Raw genomic sequence first — 25200 nt, forward strand, 5'->3', positions numbered from 1 at the left:
AACAATTCAGAAATGTCGATCAATAATTGCTGTTCATGTAGAATTAATTAAAAAGTAACCCATGGATTTTTGGGGAATGTAAATCATGTATTTTATGTTTTGTTTCCACCCTCCTTATTTTAATTCTTATAGTATAATAATTGCTGTTCATGTAGAATTAATTAAAAAGTAACCCATGGATTTTTGGGGAATGTAAATCATGTATTTTATGTTTTGTTTCCACCCTCCTTATTTTAATTCTTATACTTGTATTATTGTTGCATACTTTTTGTAAAACATGCCAATCAAGCCTCAAGCCTAAAATTGCCAATCAGTGAAGGAGGTACGAGGCCGCCCATTAGAGGTAGAAGAGGTTTCAGGGCTTCGCCATCCTTGAGGCAAAAAAAGAAGAAAAAGAACCACCTTGCTATCGACGGTGCGCATCAGAGGATTTAGAAGGAGGTCGGCTTGACAATGCTGACTCCATAAGCCGCGTATAACCTGGACTGGATCAATTGTTTTCACACCATTATTGGTTTTCATGGAGAAATTATTGTCTGTGAATAATTAAACAAATAATAAACACAAATGTGAATAATTCCAGGCCAAATATTTGACTCCTGTCTATTAGTAGCGGTATTTGTTCAATTTTACAACAGAGGAATGTTCAAGTACTTGCAAAAAGAAAAAAACAAAAGCTGTCATTAGGCCATAAATATTTACCTGAAATGGGAGCAGGTTAATTGAACGCTCCAAATGATTGTGCGTATGGTTGTTCGTGCCCTGCGATTGGCTGGCAACCAGTTCAGGGTGTACCCAGCCTACTGCCCGAAGTCAGCTGGGATAGGCTCCAGCAACCCCCGCGACCCTTGTGAGGAAAAGCGGTTAGGAAAATGGACGGATGGGAGCCAATCCTTTTGTTTTTCAAGTTTCCCGTCAAATGCTGAACTTCGCTCCAAAATGTGTCCTGCGCTGAATTTGAGATGTGTCCCATCGTGTTGCCGGAAGACGTTGCTGTCAGGAGGAACTTCTTCTCACCAGGATGCCGCAAGCCAAGACACTTGACACTCATGGCCTCCAGTGCCACTCACACTTTGGTGTATGGAAGGTGCGAATATTTGGTGGTGGGAGGGGCCGTAGGCACACACTGGCAGCCACGCTTCCTTCCTTCAGCTGTGGCTACTTCAGGACACCACAGTGTGAACGTGCGAGTGCATGATTAATGTATCCGTTCCCTTGTAAAGCGTCTTTGAGTGGCGCTATTTAAATCCCATGCATTATTATTATTATTATTAAGATGGTGACCAATTTGACCTAAATGGAGCTCCTGAATTCACCTCAACATCGTTACTTGGCATTAAGGTCGATTGAAGATTTCATCACCAAAGTCAAACTGGTTGTAAATTTCACTTTTCTTATTTTTAAGGTTATTACAAAGATTTTTGAGCCGGGCGAGAAAACGACATCATGACTAATCCAATCGAAAGAATCCGACACAAACAAAAGAAGAGCCAATATGAGAATGTTCTGTATTTCATTCTGAAAAGTTTCACAGGAGATGACATCACTCAGCTCATCACCTGCCATTGCACATCCTTAAAAATGGCCCAGTAGAAACGTTTTGTGTGTTTGCCACGCCCATTGTCCAGTCTCGTCCAATCAGGATGCAGCATCTTCATCGGAATACAAAAAAAAAAAAAAAGCGATCTCCAACCCTCCGGAGGAAGCTCACGCTGCGGCCGGCGGCGTCCGTGGCGCTCACATGTTGTTGAATCCCATCATGCCTTTCATGTTCCCCGCCGCCCCCTGTTGGAACTGCCGCATCATCGACTGCAGGCCTTGCATGCCGCCTGCGAACACGCAAACGCCACAAAGTCACAAAGTCACAAAGTCACAAAGTGTGTTTCAGATGCTGGAGTCGCGCAAATCAAGTCCATTTGGGATTTCTTCCAAATCAAATCTGAAAAGTGGCCACTCAACTCATTGACCGGCGGCCATTTTAGTGTTCTGTGACTATAAGCAGCGAACAGAGATTTTTTTTCTGACCACATGCGAAAAACGTCTTTGTTGACTATATTTGGCAGCGGCAGCAAACGAGTTCATCGCTGCGGTTCGATTGGAGCGTTCGTTACCCATGTGGTGAAGCACACGCGGGTCCATCATCTTGGCCATCTGCTGGTTGAGTTTGGCCATCTGCGACGGGTTGACGTTCTTGGACATGTCTCCTCCTGAAGACGCACAAAAGGGACACGCGTCAGGAGGCACGCGCGTGCGTTTGCCGCCGCGTCAGCGAGCGCCGCGTCACCTTTGAACAGGCCTTTGATGCCGCCCATCTTCTTGACCATCTGAGCAAACTTGGTGTACTGGGTGAGAAGTTCTTGGACGTCCCGGGTGGCCACGCCCGCCCCGCGAGCCACGCGCTGGATTCGGTTGGTCTGCTTGCTGAACAGTTTGGCGCCGTCCTTGCTGTCCAACTCTACACGCAAACAGTCGGTCAGTCGGGCAGTCGGGCTGGCAGCCTGAAACTAGTTGTCATTAGATGTTGGTCGGGCTGGGGCATACGGCCCAAAAATTAAATCCCAATGTTTTTCCCTCATTCAGGACAATTACGATTTTAAGCAATTTTCAACTCATTCACTGCCATTGACGGCTATAGACGTCAAAAATTCATTTGAACTATTTCTATTAGTTTAACATTTTTTCCACTTTTGTTAACGAGCATGAAAACCTAGAATTTTTTTTTATTGTACATTTAGAACAGATACAAAATTTGTGATTAATAGTGAGTTAACTAGTGAAGTCATGCGATTAATTACGATTAAAATTTTTAATCGCCTGACGACCCTCCTTTTTAATCATCTTTTTTTTTTATCGTGTCAGGCAATTAAAATTTTTAATGGTAATTAACTGCATGACTTCAATAGTTAACTTACGATTAATCACAAATTTTATATCTGTTGTAAATGTACAATAATCCTTTTTCTAGGTTTTCATTCTCTTGCTGTTGACCGATCACAACTACCAGATTTTCATTTGATTACTTGACCATTACTTTGACCATCTGCAACACATTTTCAAAAGTTCCACAACAAGTTTTCATCAGTTGTTAAGTCATTCACGCTCAGCCATTTTCACCGAAGCAATCGCCTTCACTCCCAGCTGTTTGACTTGATTTTGACTGATTTTGTAAGGCCCACAGAATATTGCGTTCTATTGCTATCAAAACATGGAAGCTACCAAAAGAAAGATTAGAGTCTCTTCGCTTATCAGGAAAAAAAAGTATATTTCTATCTGTTTCCATTTTGCAGCAATTAGCATTAGAATATAGCTAAGTTTCAGCGTTATTCACAAATCTGTTTAGAATTGTGAGTAAATGAGCTTTTTTTTTTTTTTTTAACATGGCCCCTGGTTGATCTCTTTTGCTCTGCTGCCACATGCTGGCTGTTTCTTCAACTGTTCTTTGCAGGCATCAAAAACTTCTGTATGCTGAGTATTAAAAATATATATATATATATATATATTATTTTTTAACGTATAAATACGTCTTTGGGAGACGTAAAATAGAACGTATTTACACGCTTTTTGGAGCAAATTAGTTATCTTTCTGCAACAATTTTCAACATCTGCAACTATTTTGTATTGGTTGTTGACAGCCAGCAACTTTCTTGATATGTTGACCACGTTGACATTTTTCGTTGCTTTTGTGTCATCTGCCACTAGTTTGCGTATGAACAGCGTCGCGACAGCCAATCAAAGTTTCAGGGTGCATCACGTGATCTTTGGCGAAAAGTCACCTTGGTCGTTCATGCTGTCCATGATGGTCATGAGTTTCTTCAGTCTGGCCATGGATTCCTGCTCGTTGCCTTTACTCATGAAGTCGGTTCCGAAGCCCGGAATCATGCCCTACGCACACACATTGAGTTGGCGCTCAAAATGGCGTTGGATGGTCCTGTGAGGGGCGGGGCTTACCATGATCTGTCCAAAGGGTCCCATCTTCATGATGTTCTGGAACTGTTCGTACATGTCTCTGAGCGTGAACTGGCCTGCGGGTCAGAAGACGCACGTCAAACCCACAACGCAGCGGGAGGACGTACCTGAAGGCAAAACGCGCCGCCGCGCCGCCTCACCGTGTTTGAGCTTGTCGATCAGCTCCTCGTTGTCGTCCAGCTTGAGCTCGTTGACTCTGTCGATCAGACCCTCGATGTCGCCCATGCCTGACGGGAAGAGGGACGTGCGCGGTCACGGCGGGAACGCAAGGTGGCGACGCGACGGCTTACCCAGCAGTTTGCTGACAAACGGCTGCGTCTTGAAGGGTTCGAAGTCGTCGATGTGCTCGCCCGTGCCGATGAAGATGATGGGACTGCGGGTCGCCGCCACCCTGACGCACGGCAAACAAGCGGAGCGTTTATACCACATATTAAAGCTGCCAGACTACGATTTGTAATCCTAATTAATCAAGTTCAATCTGAGCAATAAGATACATTTAAATTTTTCATACGCTTGTGGACAAATATTGTTACCAAATACAAAAGTGTCTCTCTCCATCTTTTTGTTCAAAGACAGTCCTTTTATAGTAAGCAATTCCTAAAGTGATTTAAAGCGTGTGTTCAACAGTTTAACTAAACCTTGAATGACATATTTGTGTTGAGGTCACTTCTGGCACTAGTTGGCATTAATGTTACATGTTGTACATTGGTGACAGAAACAGCACATTTTTCTTGTCCAATTCAGAACATGAAGCAACTCATGGACCGTACGCCATTTTGTTAATTGATGATCACATTTTATGATTGCTAAATTGCGTTACAGTTCCTCTGCACAACATTGGATGTAAAATAAAGCATGATGATATTGAATGCTTTTTAACCCGGGAGCGCGTTTCTAGGGTTCGAGGCAGGAACGTTCCAGCGCTCTTCGCCATTTTAAGCCGGGAGAGCAACGCGACGCGAAAGTCCCCCTTAGGTTTTAGAGGCATGTTTTGCACTTTAGACCTTCAAGGGTAGCTCATACTCCTTCGATATACTTGGGAGATTGCATTTATTTTTGTCTTCGACCAGCAGCCGCTTACGCGCTCAGAGCTCCGCCTCCTTTGGCGTGTCCGTCCAGCTTGGTGACGATGACCGACGCCACGTCCACTTTGTCCTTGAAGGCTTTCGCCTGAGACTCGCAGGCCTGACCGATGGACGCGTCCATCACGTAGACGATGTTGTCGGGTTGCTACGGAGACCAACGGGGATGACTGACGGTTCGGGGTGGGGCGGACGAGGAGCGCGGCGGCGCGTTCGGCGCACTCACCACGGCGTTGGAGACTTGCAGCATCTCCTCGAACAGCGAGTCTTCCTGTTTGTGGCGTCCGCTCGTGTCCACGATGATGATCTCAAAGTTCTCGCCTTTGAACTTCTCCACGCCCTCCGCCGCGATCACCACCGGATCCATTTCTGTGTAACTGAACGCAACGGCACGTGTCAGTGTGACTTCCAACATACAGTACTTCCTTGACACCAATTACGAAAAAATAAGAGGCGGGAAGAAGTCAATTTGAAAAATGTGCGGGATTCCCGTACACGGCGAGAACCCCAACGCTTCTCGGAGACTCACCTGCCGTAGAAAGGTATTCTGGCCTTGGTGGCGTTCTGTTTGAGCTGATCGAAAGCGCCTGCAGACCAGAGAGAACGATTCATCCATTTGATTGAGCCATGTTAGTCTTTTTCAACAAAATCAAAAATGCTTGAACATCTGCCGATCAAACATAAATGTCGCGCAGAAGAATGTTAGTTGATATTTTTCTACATGTTTTGTACTTGACAATTCTTCTCATTTGCATAAGTTAAAACAAAATAAGGACAAAGAATTGTTAAGAGTCAAATCGAATTCAGACCTTAGTTTTACGGCCCCCAAAAATAAGTCATTCCTTTTACATATATATTTTTTTAAATCAATTATCAGATTTTTTCCCTACAAAACCTCAGAATGCGCATCTGTGAAAAAAAAAAAATCCACCCTGCAGCACGTGGCGTTTACCGGCTCTGAAGGTGTCGGCACAAATGAGGCACGTCTTCCATCCTTTTCTCTGGTAATAATACGCCAGCTGCAAAGCAGACGTCGACAATCAGTCTGGATTGGTCGCAATTATTGTCCGTGCCAATCGAGTGCTGCGCGACCTTGGAGCAAGTCGTGGTCTTGCCGCTGCCCTGCAGGCCGACAAACATGATGACGTTGTTCTTGCCTTTGGAGGGCGTCCACGCCTTCACGCCGGGATCCACCAGCTGCCGGCGACAACAACAACAACAAAAGCTCCACACGGCTTCTTCCATCATCTCCTCCTCTTATTATTATTATTTTTCATTTCATTCTGACCTTGACCAGCTCCTTGAAGACGGCGTGCTGGATCATCCTCCTCTTGTTCAGACCCGACGCCATCTCCTCGAGGTCGATGGCGGCTCTGCACCGACAACAACCAAAGTGTCAAACGTCAAAAAGGACGTTTGCATTTTTGTGTAAGCGGTGCACGTCAGGAAGGCGGCTGCTAAAGAGAGAGAGAGAAAAAAACGGACTTGACGTTCTCTCGCAGCTGCTTGACCAGCTTGATGTTGACGTCGGCCTCCAGCAGGGCGGCGCAAACCTCCTTCAACATGGAGTTCAGGACCTGGCGGGAGGAAAGGCGAGAAAGGCAGCGGTTGGAATTGATCATCAACAATCGGCTGACTGGCGAAGGATCCTGCTCTCGTGGACGACGTGCAGTCAATCGCGCCGCTCGCTAAACGCCACCGCAACGGATTTGAAATGAAAGCAAGCAGACTTTCTGATTTCATTTCAGGCTTATCGAATCTTTTTACAATGGATCGCTCTTTTACTGGATTTGGACTGATTTTGCAAGGACCACAGAATATTGTGTCCGGTGGAACCTACCAAAAGAAAGATTAGAGGCTCTTCTTTCATCAGGAAAAAAAGTATATTCCTATCTTTTTCCGTTTTGCAGCAATTAGCATTAGAATATAGCTAAATTTCATCATCATTCACAAACCTGTTTAGAACTGGGGGTAAATGAGCTTTTTTTTCAACATGGCCCTGGTTGATCTCTTTTTGCTCTGCTATCACCTGCTGGACATTTTTTTTAATAACTACTTCTTCAACCATTCTTTGCATTTGCATCAAAGCCTTCTGTATGCTGATGCTCTAGCATTAAAAAACATAAAAAGGTATAAATATATAACATTTTTTAAAATAGAACATATTCATATGTAAGTTTTTGGGAGCAAATGAGTTAAACATGTAAAAAATATTAAGACAAATAAATGATTAGCATGGAAATTAAAGCTGGATTTCTGCAAGTTGGTGGTTCCATTTCAAATCCATTGTCTTGTTGTTTGTAGCCAACAAGATGAAAATCATGTCCAATTTTGGGGGACCCGACAAACTGTGTCACTAAATTTAGTGCGCTTTGGAAACACAGTCATCAAGTGGCGTGGGCGTGTTGGTGCGCGCGCTACCTCTTCATTGATGATGGTGGCGTTGCTGAGCGACCTCAGCGCCGACGTGATCTTGCGGCCCAGATCGGCGAGCACCATAATGACGTGTGATGCTGCGCGAACGCACCCTCCACTTTACACGCTGCCGCCTCTGCTCAGGAAACACACACACACACACACATTGATTTGTTGTGGGGGGGAATTATGAAGGCCGCATTTAAAAATATATATATTTTATAGTCTTTATTATATTACATATTTACTAGATTATAGTAAATAAATTATAAAATGGGTTTTGACCAAATGGATCAAATAGACACCCTCATATTTGGCGGGTCAAACTGAAAGGAAAAAAAAATACTAGTAATTTTGCATTAGAGTTGTTTTGTTAGCCTATTCTTTTTTTAATTATATATTTACAGTATTTATATAGACACACTGACACCCGCTTACTTTGTGGGTAAAATTGCCCCATTTTAAAATAAAAAAAGGGGGGGGGGAGGGTCACATAAAATGCTGGTCACAAATGTTTCTTGTTTTTTTACTTTTCACTACAGCATACCTATATAAACTTTGAAGTGGGTCCATTTCACCCCCAAAATGAAAGGGCGGTTACAAATTGTCAATAGATGACGTACAGAGATCTTGCATAGCGTGATGGATACGAGACGATACTCACGTACGGGTGGGCCAGGGAAGCTCGACTGAGCGGCTCAGCTGACAAGATGAGGGCACCAACGCTTCCTGTACACGACAACAGGAAATAGTCATTATGGCCCATCAAATAGAGATGGATGGAATGCGAGGAACAACAACAGCTGCAGTTTGTCACGTGCTGCCAACTGTGTGTGCCTAAAAGTGTCAATATTTCATCTTACAAGAATCCCGGAACTTGAGAAACATGCAAGAGGTTGTCTCCATTTGCAAAACAGAGAATAAAATGCACATCTCCACAGCAGGTTGAGTTGTCGCGTATTCAATTAACATGAAGGGGCGGTAAACAACCACAGACTGGTGCGTTCACGGACTATTCCAAAAAAGTCGACTGATGTAATGATCACTCCGACATTTGACGTCATAAGTTACAAATTTGAAATTGTACTTGAAACTGACACTTGACAGTCTGACAAGCGATGAAAATGATCAATCGGGCAGCGGCTGATTGACACGTCCGTCGACACACGAACGCAGCTTATCAATGCTAACGTTAGCAGTTAGCTCGCGTATCGCGCGCTCGGCAGTCCAGGTGAACACAGCCCAAGTGAATAAATACACACAAAAACACAACATAACGTTGACAAATCCCACCTGGACCGATTCCACTCGCCGACTTTGTTTGTGTCTTCGTCACAGCTGCTAGCTCAGTCGTCTCGTCATCGGTGGACTCGACCGGAAGTTAGCGTCTTCTTCTTCCTTCCTCTTCGTTGCGCACGCACGCGCCAACGTTCCCGCGTCGCCACCTGTCGACCACAGTTGGTAGCCATCTTACGTTGCCACGGTGTGACTACACTCTTGTTATTTTTCTCACTGAAAACTTGACAGCCTGACAATCGCAAAAAAGAAATAGAGTTGGACCCCTGCAATTTGTTAATGAGTGCACTCGCTGCGATTTGAACTGTGCGAGTCTGTATTGCATCCTCAGGTCCCCATACAAACAATAAGTTGTACAGTATGACTTTTTTTTTTTAATCCATAGGACTCCCTCACTACCTTTGCAGTGGATCTGGCGCGCTTCGCACCGCTCGCGTACATTTTTACCATTTTTAATCTTCACCATTTCATCCACAGGTACATATGAAACTATAAATATTGAGTATTGTAAAACAAAATGTGTACTGCATATAACTGTATTTTTTTTATGTCTTGGTGACGACTGAAAATCTGGAAATTGACTTTACACCTCTGAAGGCTTCTGTGCATTTTCATTGGCCATACAGTAATTTGCACCAAAAAATAAATAAAATTGAAAAATAACATTACTATATCGTACTGTGGTTTTATGTGTTTAGCAAGCTTTAAAAGCTTTATAAATACGAATAAAGTTATGACTGATTTGTCACTGGCACTCAAACGGAAACTTTGCTGAAGTGATTGCAGCTTGCGGGCACAAACTCATTTAAAATGATATACTAACGCATTGTGATGCACACCTGTCGTGAATCTGATGGTGGTTTGGCATACAGTATACGCTCAACTTCTATGAAGAATTTAAACATTTTGATGTATTTATTAATGAATGAGGCCCATTGTTCATTCTAAACAGGTTTCCTATTGCGTTAGCACGTCACGTTGTTCCAGAGTAGAACATTTTCTATTACGCTCACATAGATGCTAGCATTATAACATGGATGCTAGCCAGCATAATAGCAGATATGCTAGCATGTCAGCTACACGTAGTTAAAATTCTTAGCACGGGCGTTAGCATGTTATGTTGTTTCCGAGCAGAAAAAGACACGTTTATTGTTTGTCCTCCAGCGGGAATAGCAGGAATCCGCTAAAGACGCTAAAGCTGCGCGTGTCGTCGTACAGTCTGTAGCTAGCAGGGAGGCTGAGGCGCACGCGGTCTCCCGCCTCCAGCGGGATGAGCGCGCCGTTGGTGGCCGACGCGTAGCCGCCGTGGTCGTTGAGGTCCAGGCTGGAGACGATGGGCTGCTGGTTGCGGTACAAGGTGACGCCCATGTAGCCTTTCAGGAAGTCGGCCGCCGTGAAGCTGAACACGTAAACGCCGCCCACGGGGGCCAGGAACACACCTGTGCAAAATGGCCGACCGATCGTCGGTGACATTGTTGACATTGTCATAATCATCGTCATCACCAGGATCATCATAGTCGTCTTCATCCTCCTCGTAATCGTTATCGGTATTATCATTGTTAACGTCGTCGTCGGCGAGTCACCGAAGCTCACCCGAAGTCTCGTCGTAAGCTCGGCCAACGTTGGTGAAAACCTTGGAGAAGATCAAAGTGCTCTCATGGTCGAAAGGTCCCACGGATCCTGAGTCGGTGAGCGCGGCGGCGAAGGCCACTTTGGTCTCACCTGCCGACGACAATGCCAATGACGTCATCAATGACGTCATCGCCACGCGAGAACAACCAAGCGCACAAATTTATGACCTGACGTCTGCGTGCGACGTTGCTCCAAAACGTGCAACCGCAACATCAACTCTGTGGAGGGAAAACGTCATTGTGACAAACGCAAGCACACACACACACACACACGCTTGTATGACCTTCAGTTGTCGCCTTCAAGTCGATCATCTTCTGCTCGCTCGCGTTTAACCTCCCCAGCAACACTGACACGACAAAATGAGCAACGAGAATGACATGAACGCAGATTGAGCCACATGAAACCAAAAGGAGGGACATGAGATCGACGTGAGATCGACGTGAGATCGACGTGAGATCGACGTGAGATCGACGTGAGATCGACGTGAGATCGACGTGAGATCGACGTGAGATCGACGTGAGATCGACGTGAGATCGACGTGAGATCGACGTGAGATCGACATGAGATCGACATGAGATCGACATGAGATCAACATGAGATCGACGTGAGATCGACGTGAGATCGACGTGAGATCGACGTGAGATCGACGTGAGATCGACGTGAGATCGACGTGAGATCGACGTGAGATCGACATGAGATCGACATGAGATCGACATGAGATCGACATGAGATCGACGTGGGAACGTGAGAGTGACTAGAGAACTATGGAGGACCAAAACTGCCCAAATTAAAAATAAATAAATAAAAATGGATAGAAAAAACTTATATAAATGTAAATAAATCAAACTGATTCCAAAATTTTTAATCAATCTAATATTAAATGTGGAAATAAATCCATAAATAAATACAGTATATAAACAGGATGAAATGTTATTCAAATGAGGGGGCGGTCCTAAGCGTGTCTTGGGTTGGACTATCTTGTCCACTGTCGTCACAACTTGTGACTCAAGTTGCTGGAAAAGTCGTGGTGACGTTGGACAAAATAGTGTATTTTTATTTTTTGTATTTATTTTTACTTGTATTTCTTTATGAATGGATTTTGTTGTTGTTTTTATTTCCATTTATATTTCTTACTTATTTTTTGAATTACATATTTTTTTTATATCTGTTTTTATTTTCACTTTTAGTCATTTATTCATTCAATTCTTTCTTTTTAATTTGGTCAGTTTTGCTCCTCCATAGAGAAGACGAACGTTAAATGTCCAAAAGGAACGACACGCGCGTCCCATGAGAGCAAAACGAGCGTGACGAGGCTGACGATGGAAGCGGGTGACGAACCTTCAGCGTTGTGGACGTTGCGCGCCAGTCGCGTCTCGGCGTGGGAAAGTTGCGCTGTCTGAGCTGAAAGACGTCACCGCGATGACGAGCCGCAATTTCTCATGCTCTCACACAAACAAGCTCTCGCACACACACTCACTGACCGGCGCATTCGGTCTTGAGCTCTTCCACGAGTTTTTCACTGACGTTCAGTCGAACCTGCAAGGCTGCACGCACACACGAGCCGATAATGAAAAAAGACGTGACCAGATGAGGACAAAAGAACGACATGAGAGCGACTTTACCTGCAAAGTTGTGAATGTTGTCAATCAGTGGTGACTCCACGTTGTGAAGTCGTGTTGTGATGATATGAAAACATGATAGTGACGTCATGAAATAGTCGTGACATGAAAGCATGAGCGGTGTGAGCACATGAGAACGACATGAGAACGACATGAGAGCAACATGAGAACGACATGAGAACGACATGAGAACGGCATGAGAACGACATGAGAGCGACATGAGAGCGACATGAGAGCGACATGAGAGCCACATGAGAGCGACATGAGAGCGACATGAGAGCGACATGAGAACGACATGAGAGCGACATGAGAACGACATGAGAGCGACATGAGAGCGACATGAGAGCGACATGAGAACGACATGAGAACGACAGGAGAGCGACATGAGAGCGACATGAGAGCGACATGAGAACGACATGAGAGCGACATGAGAGCGACATGAGAACGACATGAGAACGACATGAGAATGTCATGAGAGCGACACGAGAACGACACGAGAACGACATGAGAACGGCATGAGAACGGCATGAGAACGACATGAGAGCGACATGAGAGCGACATGAGAGCCACATGAGAGCGACATGAGAGCCACATGAGAGCAACATGAGAGCGACATGAGAGCGACATGAGAACGACATGAGAGCGACATGAGAGCGACATGAGAACGACATGAGAACGACAGGAGAGCGACATGAGAGCGACATGAGAGCGACATGAGAGCGACATGAGAACGACATGAGAACGACATGAGAATGTCATGAGAGCGACACGAGAACGACACGAGAACGACACGAGAACGACACGAGAACGACACGAGAGCGACATGAGAGCTACATGAGAGCGACATGAGAGCGACATGAGAGCCACATGAGAGCGACATGAGAGCGACATGAGAGCGACATGAGAACGACATGAGAGCGACATGAGAACGACATGAGAGCGACATGAGAGCGACATGAGAGCGACATGAGAACGACATGAGAACGACAGGAGAGCGACATGAGAGCGACATGAGAGCGACATGAGAGCGACATGAGAGCGACATGAGAGCGACATGAGAACGACAGGAGAGCGACATGAGAGCGACATGAGAGTGACATGAGAGCGACATGAGAGCGACATGAGAGCGACATGAGAACGACATGAGAACGACATGAGAACGACATAAGAACGACACGAGAACGACACGAGAACGACACGAGAACGACATGAGAGCGACATGAGAACGAGTTGCAAGTACCTGCGGTGTCGCGCGTCATTCCAGACTGACGGTCGAGAAGCTTAGAAAGTTGTGTTGTCTGAGCTGGATGAACGCATGAAACAACAACAACAACAACAACAACCGTCACCAGGTGATGACGACGACGCGTGCACATTCTCATGTTGTCATCACCTGCGTTCGTCATCCACAGATCTCCCACTTGACCTTCTGTCAGCTTCAGTCTTTCTGTGACCGTCAACAACTCGCCTAATATCGGTCACACACTCGTGTTACTTGTGTGTGTGCGCGCACGAACGCACACGAACGCGCACACACACACACCTGTACATTCGGCCTGGACTCGCTCGTGAAGTTTTCCGCTGACGTTCAGTCGGACATCCAACGCTGCACACACGACGTCCGCAACACGAGCGTCACATGACGACAAAATGACCCACATAACATATGAACATGAGAATGACACGGCGGCAACATGAGAGCGCCCTGAGAGCCCGACAGTGACATGACAATAACATGCAAACGTCATGAGCGTGTCATGAGACTGACGATAACATGAGAGCGCCCTGAGAACATGAGAGTGACGTGAGCGTACCTGCAATGCTCTGCGTCAGTCGTGACTCCGTGTCGTCAAGGTGTAAAGTCTGGGCTGAAGGACGTCATGACAAGTTGTCATATCTCATCTTTTCACACACACATATATATATATACGCACACACACACACCTGCGCATTCAGTCTTGAGTTCATCCAGAAGTTTCTCACTGACGTTGAGTCGGACCTGCAATGCTACACACGCAATGTCAACAACAAAAACATGAATGACACGTGAGAATGATGAGAATGACGAGAATGATGAGAATGACGAGAGCATGAAAACAACCCAAATTAGCGAGTCCCACGAGAAAAACCTAACAACAAATTGAGTGACATGAGAACATGACGGTGACATAACATGAGAGACATGATAACGTGATATCTTGATGACAAAATGTCTGCGAAGGCACGACAAGAAAAGGAGAAATGTGAAAATGAGAGTATGTGAGCGACATGATAACAACTCGTGGAGGACATGATAGCGACACGAGTGAAAAAATGAGAACACGTGGACAGTCGTGCTCGCGGCTCACGTCGAGACGAGACGACGACGAAGACTGACCCGAGCCGAGAACTTTCATCTTCTCCAGCCGAGCCTCGGCCATCCTCACGCTGCCCTCTAGAGCTTCAAGTGGCACATTGCATCCAATCAGCTGTGAGCTAACATGTTAGCGTGCTAACAGGCTAATAGCGTGTTAGCATACCCGTGGTGGTGTTGGCGCCGTTAGCGAGTTGCGCTTCCACGCTGGAAAGTCGACTTGATTTAGCTGAAAAATGGAGAAGCAGACAAAAACTGCTTACAGTATGTTTGAGTTTCGAACCTCAAGACCTTCAGAGTACAGGACTCAAGTCAAAAGTGGCAGGTCTTGTAGACTGTCCTGAGGTTCTCTTTCTAGAACCTTTATGAAACTCACCTGACTTGTCAGTCAACAGATCCTCCACACAATTTTCCACCACAATCAGTCGCACCTTCAACCCTGTAGACCGGAACCATTTCAGTGACACACTCACATGTACACAAGAGGAATCGTGTGCTCACCTTCACTTTGTGTCTGCGTGTCATTCAGCGAGTTCACCACAGCAACTGAAAGCAAAAACACCAAACCCGAGACCTGACCCCCACAATCAAACCCTCCAAGACGTCCCGCATCAAGACCCTCCACAGTTTAGCTCGCAACAATCAAGACAGAGTCCAAGCATCAAAGTACAGAATCTAAACTTCCAGATTCAAAACCTCTAAACTTAAGGCCTTTTGAGTCAAGACCCTCAGACTCAAGACATCCACGGTCAAAACCTCCAGAGTCCATTCCTCCAGAATCCAGAATTCCAAAAGACCTCTACGATAAAACCTTAAGAAGCGAGGACTCCAGAGTCAAGACCACCAGAGTCAAGATTCCGAACCTACAGAGACCTCCAATGCACAGTTACCTCTGATGTCCTGTAGGTGGCGTTCACCCGTCGCCACATCGCCCTCGAGCTGCAGAAGTCGAGCGCTCATGTTTTGGTGCAGGTGTGACGAATCTGAGAAACGGGGGAGTGGACGCCATCATCAAGACCTTAGACCTTCACACACCTCCAAGTTGTCTCACACGATCTAAGTGGTCTAAATAGACCAACATGCTTAATTTAGACTCGTGGACTTGAACTCAACCCACTTGGTAAAAGCGGACTCGCATTGTGCAACTGGACTCAGGTGGTCTCGGTGGACATTCGAGCGGTTTAAGTAGACTCACATGGTCTTTACGCTCACCTGAGTCCAGACGGGATTTTGGCTCCCACCGTTGGCCATCTTTGTCTGCAGCCGAGGCGGTCGTGTGAACCCGGCTGGAGTTCTGATGGCCTTGGACTTCAGCCTCCTCCACTGGAAAGAATAAAAAAAAAAAGACAAAACTGAGAACAAGCTTCTGCTGAACCGCTGACAGCAAGCAGGAAGTGACTTGCACCTGAGCTCTTTGTCCTCAGATTTTCCACCAGGCAAAGTCGAGACGCCAGAACTGTAAGCACGCCAACAAACGGATGTTATGAGATTTGTGAGGCTGCTTTCTGATTGGCTGAAATTGTGCGCCCCACCTGAGCTCTTCCTTTTGAGCTGGTCCAGAGCGCTCTCGCTGGCTCGCAGCCTCGTCCTCAGGAAAGGAAAGTCGCCGGCCACGGCTGGACATCATTTGTCACGCTTAGCAACCGCTCGCGAGACGTCGCCTTCACGGCGAGCGAGCGATGGGACGGATGATTCGAGCTCACCTGATGTCTTCTTCTTCAAGTCCTCCACAGAACTTTCAGAGGCGTTCAGTCTGGACTGCAGCCTCCACACGTCCTCTGAGTACCAAACACAACATTTGTTACCTTCCTGAGAGATGCTGCAACGTTGGCCGGCGATCCACAGACAGACCGACATCGGCACGTAGCAGTCAGAACGCCGCCTTTCAGCGGTTTCTGGCTGCTGGCCAGGAATCAACCAAAGCCAGCTGATATCGGTCTATATCAGCGCCACAACTGGAAACCATCGTAGAAACGGTTTTGTCAAGACTGAACCCAATGAAACCTCTTACTCGTTGGCTTGTTTTTTCGGGAAGGCTCGTAGTCTCCATTGGAGTGGTGTCAAAACGCGGTCCTCGAGGGCCGGAGAGTCCTGCAGGTCTTGGAGGTTTCCCCTCTTCCAACACAAGCTGATTGCAATCAATAGGATCGTTATCAGGCTTATGCAGGTCTTAGCGATGAGCTTCAGGTGTGTTGGAGAAGGGAAACATCCAAAACCCACAGGACTCGAGGACCGAGTTTTCCCGCCTCTGGTCTAAGTAGACACTGAAGTCATCTACGAGTACTGACCTTGTCTGTGCTCCTCCCTCCTTTTAAGGTCAGCATTGATTTGGCTCAACGTCTTCTTGTCCGTCTCCACCTGGACCTGCAGTGAGTCCAGAAGCTGTCTCTGCTTTTCTGCCGCCTCCTCGCGGTCCGTCAGGCGGTTCTCCGCAGTCCGGAGGGCGCGTCGTTGCTCCGCCGCGGCTTCCTGCAAACTGAGGACCAGCGTCCTGTCCACATCCATCTGCATCTGCATGGCGTCCAGCTGTTGTCTCCGTTTCTCCGCCGCCTCCTGCCCGTCCCTCAGGCGGCTCTCGGAGGTCCTGAGGGACTGGCGCTGGTCCACCACCGCTGCCTGTAGACTGAGCACCAGTTGCCTCAACCCCAACAGCTCGGTCCAGACCACCGGCAGTTCCGGGGGGGCAGATGAGTCCTGCGTCATGGTCCTCGTCCTGAAGGAGCGCTCCCGCTCCCGGGTGGAAAGCAGACCAAAGACGTTGGACGGGCCGACGAGCAGAAGCAAAACCGCAGCAGCCCAACAAAACTTCATTGTGACCGTTTGGACCGGCACCAACCTGACACGCTTTCGCACACAGGAGCAACGATGCCGGTCGTGTGGTTTAGTGGCCTTGGAAGGCGTCCACATGTCCCACAATGCACTGGTGTCGCGTGAGTGTGCGTCAAAGTGATATTTGTGAGCAGATTAGAGATCATGTGACCTATTAGGCTTCTGCGCATACCAAACATCGCTAACATGCTAATCTGCTAATCTACTGGCTTACATTTTACAATCACCACCACTACGCTCGCGTACGAGACACTGGACTATGACGACACTATTATTACTACGTTATTACACTTCAATATATGACGACGCTATTCAACTGAGCTATTACTGCACTGTGTCCACTTTACTACTACAATACCAGTAAACTGCTACATTACAAAAATTCTATACTACTGCATTATTACTAATCTTATAGCACTGAACGACTATACTGTGCAATTACTATACAACACACAAGACAGACTAACTGGTATAAATTATAATCTTAATTATGTTTACAGGAGGAAAATTGTACTTTTTTTTTTATTAAAGAATTATAACTGTACTTCAACAAAACATGCTTCTGCCAAATCTAATATTGGTGTCTAAGGAAGTAATAACAGAAAAAAGGCGTCTTCAAAGCAACACTTAACATCCACTTGTTCATCTTTGTTTTGTTTTTTTTACTTGTTAAAAAAAAGTGCCCAGCCCGGCCCGGCCCAATACTAACTGTCTACGAGCTGCATAGGTCTAATCTGTATAACGTATGGTTTATACAGTAGTCTGCTCGCGAGATGGGAGGAGCAAGATGGCCGCCCTGTGGCTTCAACGGCTTGCCCCGCCCGGGCGTGTTCGGGCTATCGACGAGCCAGTCGTATTTTCAGATTAAGCCGGCGAGACGGATTTCCGTCTTGAAGTTTGAATTAGCGCCGCTGTGCCGTCCGTTAGCAATGAATGTCCGTGTGGAAACAGGAAATATTGGTTCTGGCTCATCCGGGTCGCGCAAATATGTTTTGGAAAATTACTCTACAAATTATTTTGATGTAAATATTGACTTTAACGGGGAAATCTGACTCGTCAAAATTCAGGTTACTTCGCCAGTGTAGGAACGGAATTCCGCCGTAATTTGAGGACTTACAACTTTGCTCCATAACGGCGCCGAAATATGAATTCATTAATAACACAATGCTACGATTAGTGCACAATAAGTACACAATGGGTACAGTACAAAAAAATACTCTACTGTAGTAGTACTGTATTGCTAGGCTACGCTATCGTACAATATTAATACTATTAAGGATTGCATGAAACAAAGTAAAAAAAAAAAACTTTATTAAAGAGAACACGCCAAACATTGTCGCGTTTCCAAAATGGCTTCCACAAGCAACGGCCTCGCTCGGCCTCGCTCGGCCTGCTTTCCGCTGCGTTTCCATTACAAGCCGTGTGTGCTGTCGACGCTTTCTTTTTTTTTTTCAAAGCAGGAAATGGATGTATGAAGTGGAGTCCAGCCGTCAGCCAATCAGGTTCGAAAGAAGGATTACGCTGCAAAAAGTGTCATGGAAAAGCGAGCACACACTTTCGGGGTAGAACCGGTACCAGCGCAAAAGTGTCATCATTTGTCCCATTGTGAGTTTGGTAAAAGGTTAGTGTCAATCCAAAGACTTTTGTAAACAGAGTCTCTCGTCGCCACGGTAACCGTTGTCCTCTTTCACGCAATCAAAGAAGCAAAAAACAACAACAAGGTGAGGCGGTGGTCTCCAAGGCGACACGTGTCCCCCTCGCGCCATTTTTCTCCCCCCATCCGAGTTGCGAGGGCCCAAAGGTGAAAGGTCAGCGCTGGCCCGTGTACGCTCGGAACCAGGACGTGACGGAGGCGGCCGCGGACGAGATCATGCCTCCCGTGTTGATGGACGGCTGGGACACCTGCAGCGCGCTCTGGGACAGATCCATGGGCTGCGGGCGGGACGACATCGCCTTCACAATTACATACGTTTGCCAAGCACACTTCAGTTGTATTTCACTTTTCAGTCGGGATGCTCGATGAGATCGCCGGCCGATAATTATCCGCCAATTGGACGTCAGACAGACAAATCACATCATTTAGGAGGACTTAAAGAAGATTTGCATTCAAGTGAATTTTGCAAACAATTATCGGCTTATCAGTTATCGACATCGGCACTTTCTAAATGATTGGTTTATCGGTATCGGTTGAAAATAGCATTATCGTGCATCTCTACTTTTCAGTACAACACAAGCCCCCCCCCCCATATATTTTTTCTTCCAATCTCAGTTATTATCATGATTTTATTTAGAACTGCCACTTTTGTGGCATAACAATAAACAAAAACTTAAAGAAGACAAAGGTCACGTCAAGTCAGGTTGATTTCCAGGTGTGAAGTTCTAGCACCCTCTGGTGGTTCGTGTTTTAGTGCACTTGAATTTTCACAAGGCATGTTTTGTCCCTTCTATGTTCCCACGCTAATGGTCAGATGAAGGGAACGTCATTCATTTGCTTGCGAATCGAGTCAATATGTGGAGGAAGTCAATGTGTGCCTCGAAATGAAGTTTTATGAGAGATTCTTTAGGTTGTTTATATTCATTGCTGTTTTGTACAAAAGCACAAGATTGTGCTTTTTTTTTTAGTACGAGTTCTTTTTCTTTCACAATATTGTGACCTTTTTTCGTATCGCGACCTCCCCGCGATATCGTGATAATTATCGTATCGTGACCTTCATATCGTGATAATCTCGTATTGTGATTTTTGGATATCGTTCCATTTTTAATACGTTGAAGCCAAAATCAGTCAATCAAATGGTTTTGAATCAAAAATCAATTCTGAATCGAACGGTGTTAATAATGTTTGTGTGGTGACGGGAAGACGCACGCACGCACGCACGCTACCTGCGAGGGAATGTCGCAGAACCTGGGACTGGGGACGGTCTCCCACTCGGTGCCGAGGTCGGTCTCGTCGTCGCTGACGGCCTCCTCGCCGCTTTCCTCGGCGGCGCCCGAGGCCTCCGGCTCCACGAACTCCATCGACTCCTCCAGGTCGGCGCTCACCTCGAACGGACCCGTCCTGCGGCGGAGGGGGCGTGGTCAGCGCTGGCGCACGCGTCGACGTCGCCACGCGGCGGCCTCACCTGCCCAGGTTGGCGTTGTCGGCCGAGACCAGGAACATGATGTTGCGGAGGGTGTGGTGCGGGTGGAGGTGGTCGCAGTCCACGTGCTGCACGCACACACAACAAACGTATCGTCCGTTTTGGACTCCAAGTGGCACACCGGTCACATTCGGGCGGTGACAAATGCAGGTCCAGAAAGTCCGAACCCTGCCACAGTTTGGCTTGAGGCCCTGATGCTAGTTAGCTCCTTAGCTAGCTCCCGTGGTGCTGGTTTCCTGCTAGCTAGCTCCTTAGCATCGGGGGCTCAAGCCAAACTGGGGCAGGGTTCGGACTTTCTGGACCTGACAAATGACACTTGCTCAGGGTTCAATGACCAATCGCGGCTCAACAGCAAGCTGAGCTGTGACAAGTTTATTTTAGTTGACGTAATAACTATAAATAACTCAAATTTAATTTCACACACACGCGCGCGCTGTGGCCGCGTGAGCGAGCGGTTGCCGCGGTTACCTGCGAGAAGCACAGGTGCAGCGTGTTGGTGTTGAGCCGGTTGAGCGCACGCGTGAAGCGGAAGCGACTCAGGTTGTCGCCGCAGAACTCGCTGCAGGAACAAGAAGAAAAACGGTGAGCGCGGGGTCAAGGGTCGCGAGCCAGCCGGCATTCCCCCCCCCCCCCCCCACCTGTTGCACAGCTTCTTGGGGAGGCAAACGTCCAGGATGTGCGACAAGACGGTGAGCAGCTGCGTGGCGTAGCACAGGGCGGCGCTGATGGTGTGGGCCGGGTTCACGTGCTCCAGTTCTGAAACGCAAAACTCATCAAGACCGACCAAAACCAACACAGAAATCCATCAAAATGCATCGCGGCCGTGCACAAGCTGGAGATGTTTTGTCAGAAGCTGCGGAGTCGTCGTCGAGTCGCGGCGGCCGTCAAACCATATTTCAAGCCGATAATCATTTTCGGTTGAAAATTGTTTTTGGGACATCAACATTTGAAAAATACAAATTCCAACGCTTGCAGGATATTTTGATTGCAAAATGTTGATTTTTTTTCCCCCCTCCCCGTCTTAGACATTTTTGTTTTCAAACTAGCAAAACGTTCCCGGAGTTTCTGGATGTCTTAAGAAGGCCAAACTTAAACTTGTCTAGTTTTGACAACCAATCTCTATTTTCTCCAAGTCAACTCCGCGTCCCGATTGGGCTCACGTCCTCGCGTGCACGCGCGCCGCGAGACCAACCTGGGCCGTGACTGGCGTTCTTCTCGTCCACCCAGTTGTAGTAGGCGGAGCAGTCGCCGTTGCTGGGCAGGGTGACGGCGGGCCCCGTGATGCTGACGCTGGTCTCCCCGTTCTGGTCGTCCCAGATCCAGCGGCCCGACAGGTACGTGGTCCTGCGCGCCTCCGCCAGCTCGCTCACCGTGCTGGACGTCAGCGCCGCGTCGCACTCCGACACCACGTCGGCGGGGTCTCTGGGGGGGGGGGGGGCATTAGCCTGTTAGCTTTGAGCGATGAACTATGTTGACGTGAGTAGACAAAAGTTGGGCTTTGCTGCCATCTTAATATTAATAATGAGAGTGTCAGGCGATTACATTTTTTTTTATCGGAATTAATCACATGACTTTAATAGTTAAATTTGAGATCTGTTCTAAATGTACGAAGATTTCATACTCTTAACATACAGTAAAAGTGGGGAATGTTTTTTTAAATAATAGAAACATGACTGCATTTTTTTAGCCATTGATACAGTAATTTCATAATAATTCATAATTATATCGATTCGTGTTGGTCATTTTTTTCTGCCACTAGATGGCATAATTGCATTTGTGAGACATTGGTGACAGCTCAGCTTCTCATATTAAGAGCAATCTAATCTTTTAACATGAAGTAACTTAAAATTGTAAAATACAACTTGACAGTCTCCACAAATATGTGCAATACTATTTACGGCAAAATTTGGACATGGCATTAAAAGAACTTGAAATTAACTCAAAATGAATGCACTAATTGTGACACCCCTAATTAATAATAATGCATTTTATTTATATTTTACTTTTTTTTTTTTTAATCCAAAAGGGCTACAGGGAGTTTAAAAACAAAGTTTAGAAAACTAAAAGTTTTTTTTTCTTTTTGTAAGTATTGTATGTGGCTTGTCTCAATAAAGTTTTGGAAACTGTATAAAACTGACTGATATGAATGTTTTTAGGGCCAATAAAACCGATTCCGATATTTGGTAAAAAAAAAAAAACCTCCTCCGATACAACATTAGCACGCCGATCACCCCCACACACGCAAGATGGCCGCCAGCGTGGCTCACCTGCTGCAGGCCTTCTCTTCCCGCGTGGGGAAGATGTGCGCCATCAGCTCGGTGACGTGACCGCGGCGGGTGGCGGCCAGCTGGGCCAAGCGCTCGCGCAGCTCCTGCTTGCGTCGCTCCAGCATGTCGCACAGACGGCGGTTGTGCCGCTCGATCTTCTCCTGCTTCTGCCGGTGGCGGCTGGCGCGGCGCTGGAGGCGCTGCCGTTCCTCCTGGGAGAGCAGCAGCAGCTCCTGGTCTGCGGCGGATCACGCAAAGTCGGTGAGGTGACTTGAAATGGGACATCAACTCATGACGTGACACGGCAACATTTAACGGCTTCGTTCCACTACCTGGAATTCATATTGTCGATACCATGTCGGGCCCGACCGATTAATCGGCCGCTGATTATAATCGGACGATGACTGGCCTTCAAACATCTGCCCAAAAAATCGGCCAATTGTGTCCAATGGCCGATTATAAAACGTTATAATTGAAGAAAAGCGAAGTTTCCAACGCGATGAAAGTGCCCTGAATGCACCATTTTGCTTTGCGTAGCATTAGCAGCTAGCAAGTGTGTAGCGCAAGTTATTTTGTTGCCTCCCAGCATCCTTTAAGCTGTTTAATGACACCCCAGTTGGAGTTAACGGTAAAACTAAACACACGACAAAAAAAAGGAAACGTTCAAGTTAAAAGTTTTAAAGTCAGTTCATTATTAATTTTTGAAAACAGAGCTTTACTTTGATCCCAAAAGATGGCACTTTATGTTGATAATAATTTGTATGCACACAAATCTTTCTTCATAATTAAATTATTTATTTATTTAATTCTTTATTGTTGCATTTTTTTTATTTCCTAACAGTTCACGAGACCACAAATCAATAATGAATAAATCAGACAATGCACTCGCTTTAAATTCTTATTGTTTTCAATCCGAAATGCTCTGCGCTGGTTCGGGGCTACTTGGCTGAAAGAATATTTCACACGGGGGTCACTGAAAAAAGGTTGAGAACCGCTGATTAAAAAATATCCCGAATTGAAACAAATGAAAGATATTTTGATGTCTGGAGACGCCGCGAGCTCACCAGACAAACCAAACGTGCGCTCACCGCTCTTAACATCCTGCCGCGCGTCGATCAGCGCCTCCTTGATCTGCTCCATCTTCACGCGGCACCACATCATCTTCCACTTCTGCACACAACGTCGTCACCAGCCACTTTTTGCCAAACACGCCGCCAACTCGCCAAACTCACCGTCTCGTCGGTCCGCAACTTCCCGCGCATGCTGTGGAGTAGCCTGAGGATGAGGAGGAGGCGGTTTATGTGACGGTTGACATTCAACACCGCGTGACCTCTCACCTCTGCTGCAGCTGCTCCTTTTCTTCCTTCAGCTTCTTGAGTCTTGCCATCTTGTCTGCACACCTGCCACATTATGGACTCGTTTCAAAAGCTGGCAATTGTAATGCCAATGTTATTATGGAGCGCCTTTAAAAGCAGTGATGACCAAAGTGCTGTCACATCTATTCGCAACACACACGATAAAAAACGAAGTGACATGATGGGGGCAATAAATAATACTATACAAAATATCTCTACTCTCACCGAACAGAAAGTATTTTATTAAAAACCTGCCAAAATGAATGTGTGACATTTAAGTTGAATTTTACGTTACACGGCAACGTCAAGTAGCATTTTGTGGGAGAAGCGAGCGTTTGACTTCCTTTAGCAACAAGCCATCTACTCGGCTAACAGCTAACAGAGCTCCAATTAGCTGCAGTGCTAACGCGGCTAACACGGACGTAAACAACGTGTTTGTGTCTCGTGTTTAAACTTCAGCTAAACACTCAAGGAATGAAATTGAAGCGCGTTGTTAACCTTCGGAGAAGAAATAAGTCGTTCCGTGTTGTCATATTTTGCGAATGCTACGTATTTGGCGAGCTCAGGCGCTCCATGTTGTTTGGATGTTTTTGGAGGGCTGACAATGACGCCGACGTAAAGAGGAGATTTGATGACATCATCAGTTTATAGGCGTAATACGTGGAGGTCAAACGTTTATGTTGAACTCCATCGCGGAGTTCCGCGTTGCTCGCTCTTCTCTCACCTCTCCGCGTTCCTGCCGTCCAAGTACACGAAGTCTCCGGCGTGCACGCAGCGGGCACACGTCAGCCTCCGGCGAGACGTGCTGCACAGCGGGCAGCGCTCCACCGCCACGAAAAGACCCTCCGCGTCGTCCACCGACTCCGCCATGACGCCGGCGGCCAGCTGCGGGCGAGGAGGCGCTGGCGGCGGCCCGCCCGCCGGGCAAGGGGCCGCTCGGTCTTCTGCGGCGAGCAGCGGGGGCCCCGCTGAGGACGCCATGCTAGCGGGGCTAACAGCTAGCCTTCCATGGTGACGTCAGACGGCTAGGCGATCGGTGCTACGCTTCCGGGTTCTGGTTGGCTTCTTGTGACGTCACCCTTGCTGGGCGCGGCTTGCGCCGAACGTCAACAATGGCAACGTGCAGGTTTGGTTTTTTTCCCCCTCTTGGCGTCAATTAAAATGCTGTAACTCAGTTTTGGTCAAAAATTGGATTGACTCGCCACTAGGGTCAATCAATATATATATATGTAAATATATATATTTTGTT

At 46.8% G+C, this 25200-nt stretch overlaps 3 protein-coding genes across 15 annotated transcripts; all 3 read right to left on the reverse strand.

Moving 5' to 3' along the window:
- Positions 1-1489: 1489 nt before the first annotated feature.
- On the reverse strand, positions 1490-8908 carry srp54 (signal recognition particle 54). Of its 3 annotated transcripts, none has more exons than XM_077564764.1 (17): positions 8757-8908; positions 8132-8192; positions 7470-7599; positions 6534-6625; positions 6337-6421; positions 6141-6245; positions 6001-6067; positions 5578-5635; positions 5275-5425; positions 5048-5196; positions 4257-4357; positions 4107-4193; positions 3949-4022; positions 3774-3882; positions 2285-2498; positions 2112-2207; positions 1490-1829 (listed from the first exon to the last, which is right to left on the reverse strand). In XM_077564764.1, the coding sequence occupies exons 3-17, from the start codon at positions 7545-7547 to the stop codon at positions 1655-1657; spliced, it is 1641 nt and encodes a 546-aa protein (XP_077420890.1). In that variant the 5' UTR covers positions 7548-7599; positions 8132-8192; positions 8757-8908; the 3' UTR covers positions 1490-1654. The 3 variants fall into 3 exon arrangements, with proteins under 3 accessions (XP_077420890.1, XP_077420880.1, XP_077420899.1); XM_077564754.1 differs by having other exon boundaries at positions 8128-8192; XM_077564773.1 differs by having other exon boundaries at positions 2285-2455; positions 8128-8192; positions 8757-8907.
- Positions 8909-9664: 756 nt separating this feature from the next.
- LOC144051052 (uncharacterized) lies at positions 9665-18273 on the reverse strand. 9 transcript variants are annotated; one of them, XM_077564832.1, is made up of 21 exons: positions 16652-18273; positions 16067-16141; positions 15896-15979; positions 15769-15819; positions 15576-15686; positions 15254-15346; positions 14865-14909; positions 14740-14802; positions 14530-14592; positions 14388-14450; positions 13955-14017; positions 13825-13878; positions 13554-13616; positions 13404-13478; positions 13251-13313; positions 11873-11935; positions 11730-11792; positions 10675-10737; positions 10559-10609; positions 10353-10481; positions 9665-10198 (listed from the first exon to the last, which is right to left on the reverse strand). In XM_077564832.1, exons 1-21 carry the CDS (start codon positions 17268-17270, stop codon positions 9906-9908), a joined length of 2247 nt encoding a protein of 748 aa, XP_077420958.1. In that variant the 5' UTR covers positions 17271-18273; the 3' UTR covers positions 9665-9905. The 9 variants fall into 9 exon arrangements, with proteins under 9 accessions (XP_077420958.1, XP_077420942.1, XP_077420966.1 ...); XM_077564816.1 differs by having other exon boundaries at positions 13251-13478; XM_077564840.1 differs by lacking the exons at positions 11730-11792; positions 11873-11935.
- Positions 18274-18486: 213 nt separating this feature from the next.
- atg14 (autophagy related 14) lies at positions 18487-24992 on the reverse strand. Of its 3 annotated transcripts, none has more exons than XM_077564895.1 (11): positions 24676-24992; positions 23934-23996; positions 23829-23871; positions 23685-23766; positions 22597-22834; positions 21522-21751; positions 20968-21085; positions 20798-20888; positions 20312-20397; positions 20073-20247; positions 18487-19124 (listed from the first exon to the last, which is right to left on the reverse strand). In XM_077564895.1, exons 1-11 carry the CDS (start codon positions 24930-24932, stop codon positions 19002-19004), a joined length of 1506 nt encoding a protein of 501 aa, XP_077421021.1. In that variant the 5' UTR covers positions 24933-24992; the 3' UTR covers positions 18487-19001. The 3 variants fall into 3 exon arrangements, with proteins under 3 accessions (XP_077421021.1, XP_077421037.1, XP_077421029.1); XM_077564911.1 differs by having other exon boundaries at positions 23934-24024; positions 24676-24797; XM_077564903.1 differs by lacking the exon at positions 24676-24992 and adding an exon at positions 24450-24584.
- Positions 24993-25200: the final 208 nt, after the last annotated feature.

The sequence above is a fragment of the Vanacampus margaritifer genome, chromosome 1 (assembly GCF_051991255.1).
Source record: "Vanacampus margaritifer isolate UIUO_Vmar chromosome 1, RoL_Vmar_1.0, whole genome shotgun sequence".
Classification (NCBI taxonomy): domain Eukaryota; kingdom Metazoa; phylum Chordata; class Actinopteri; order Syngnathiformes; family Syngnathidae; genus Vanacampus; species Vanacampus margaritifer.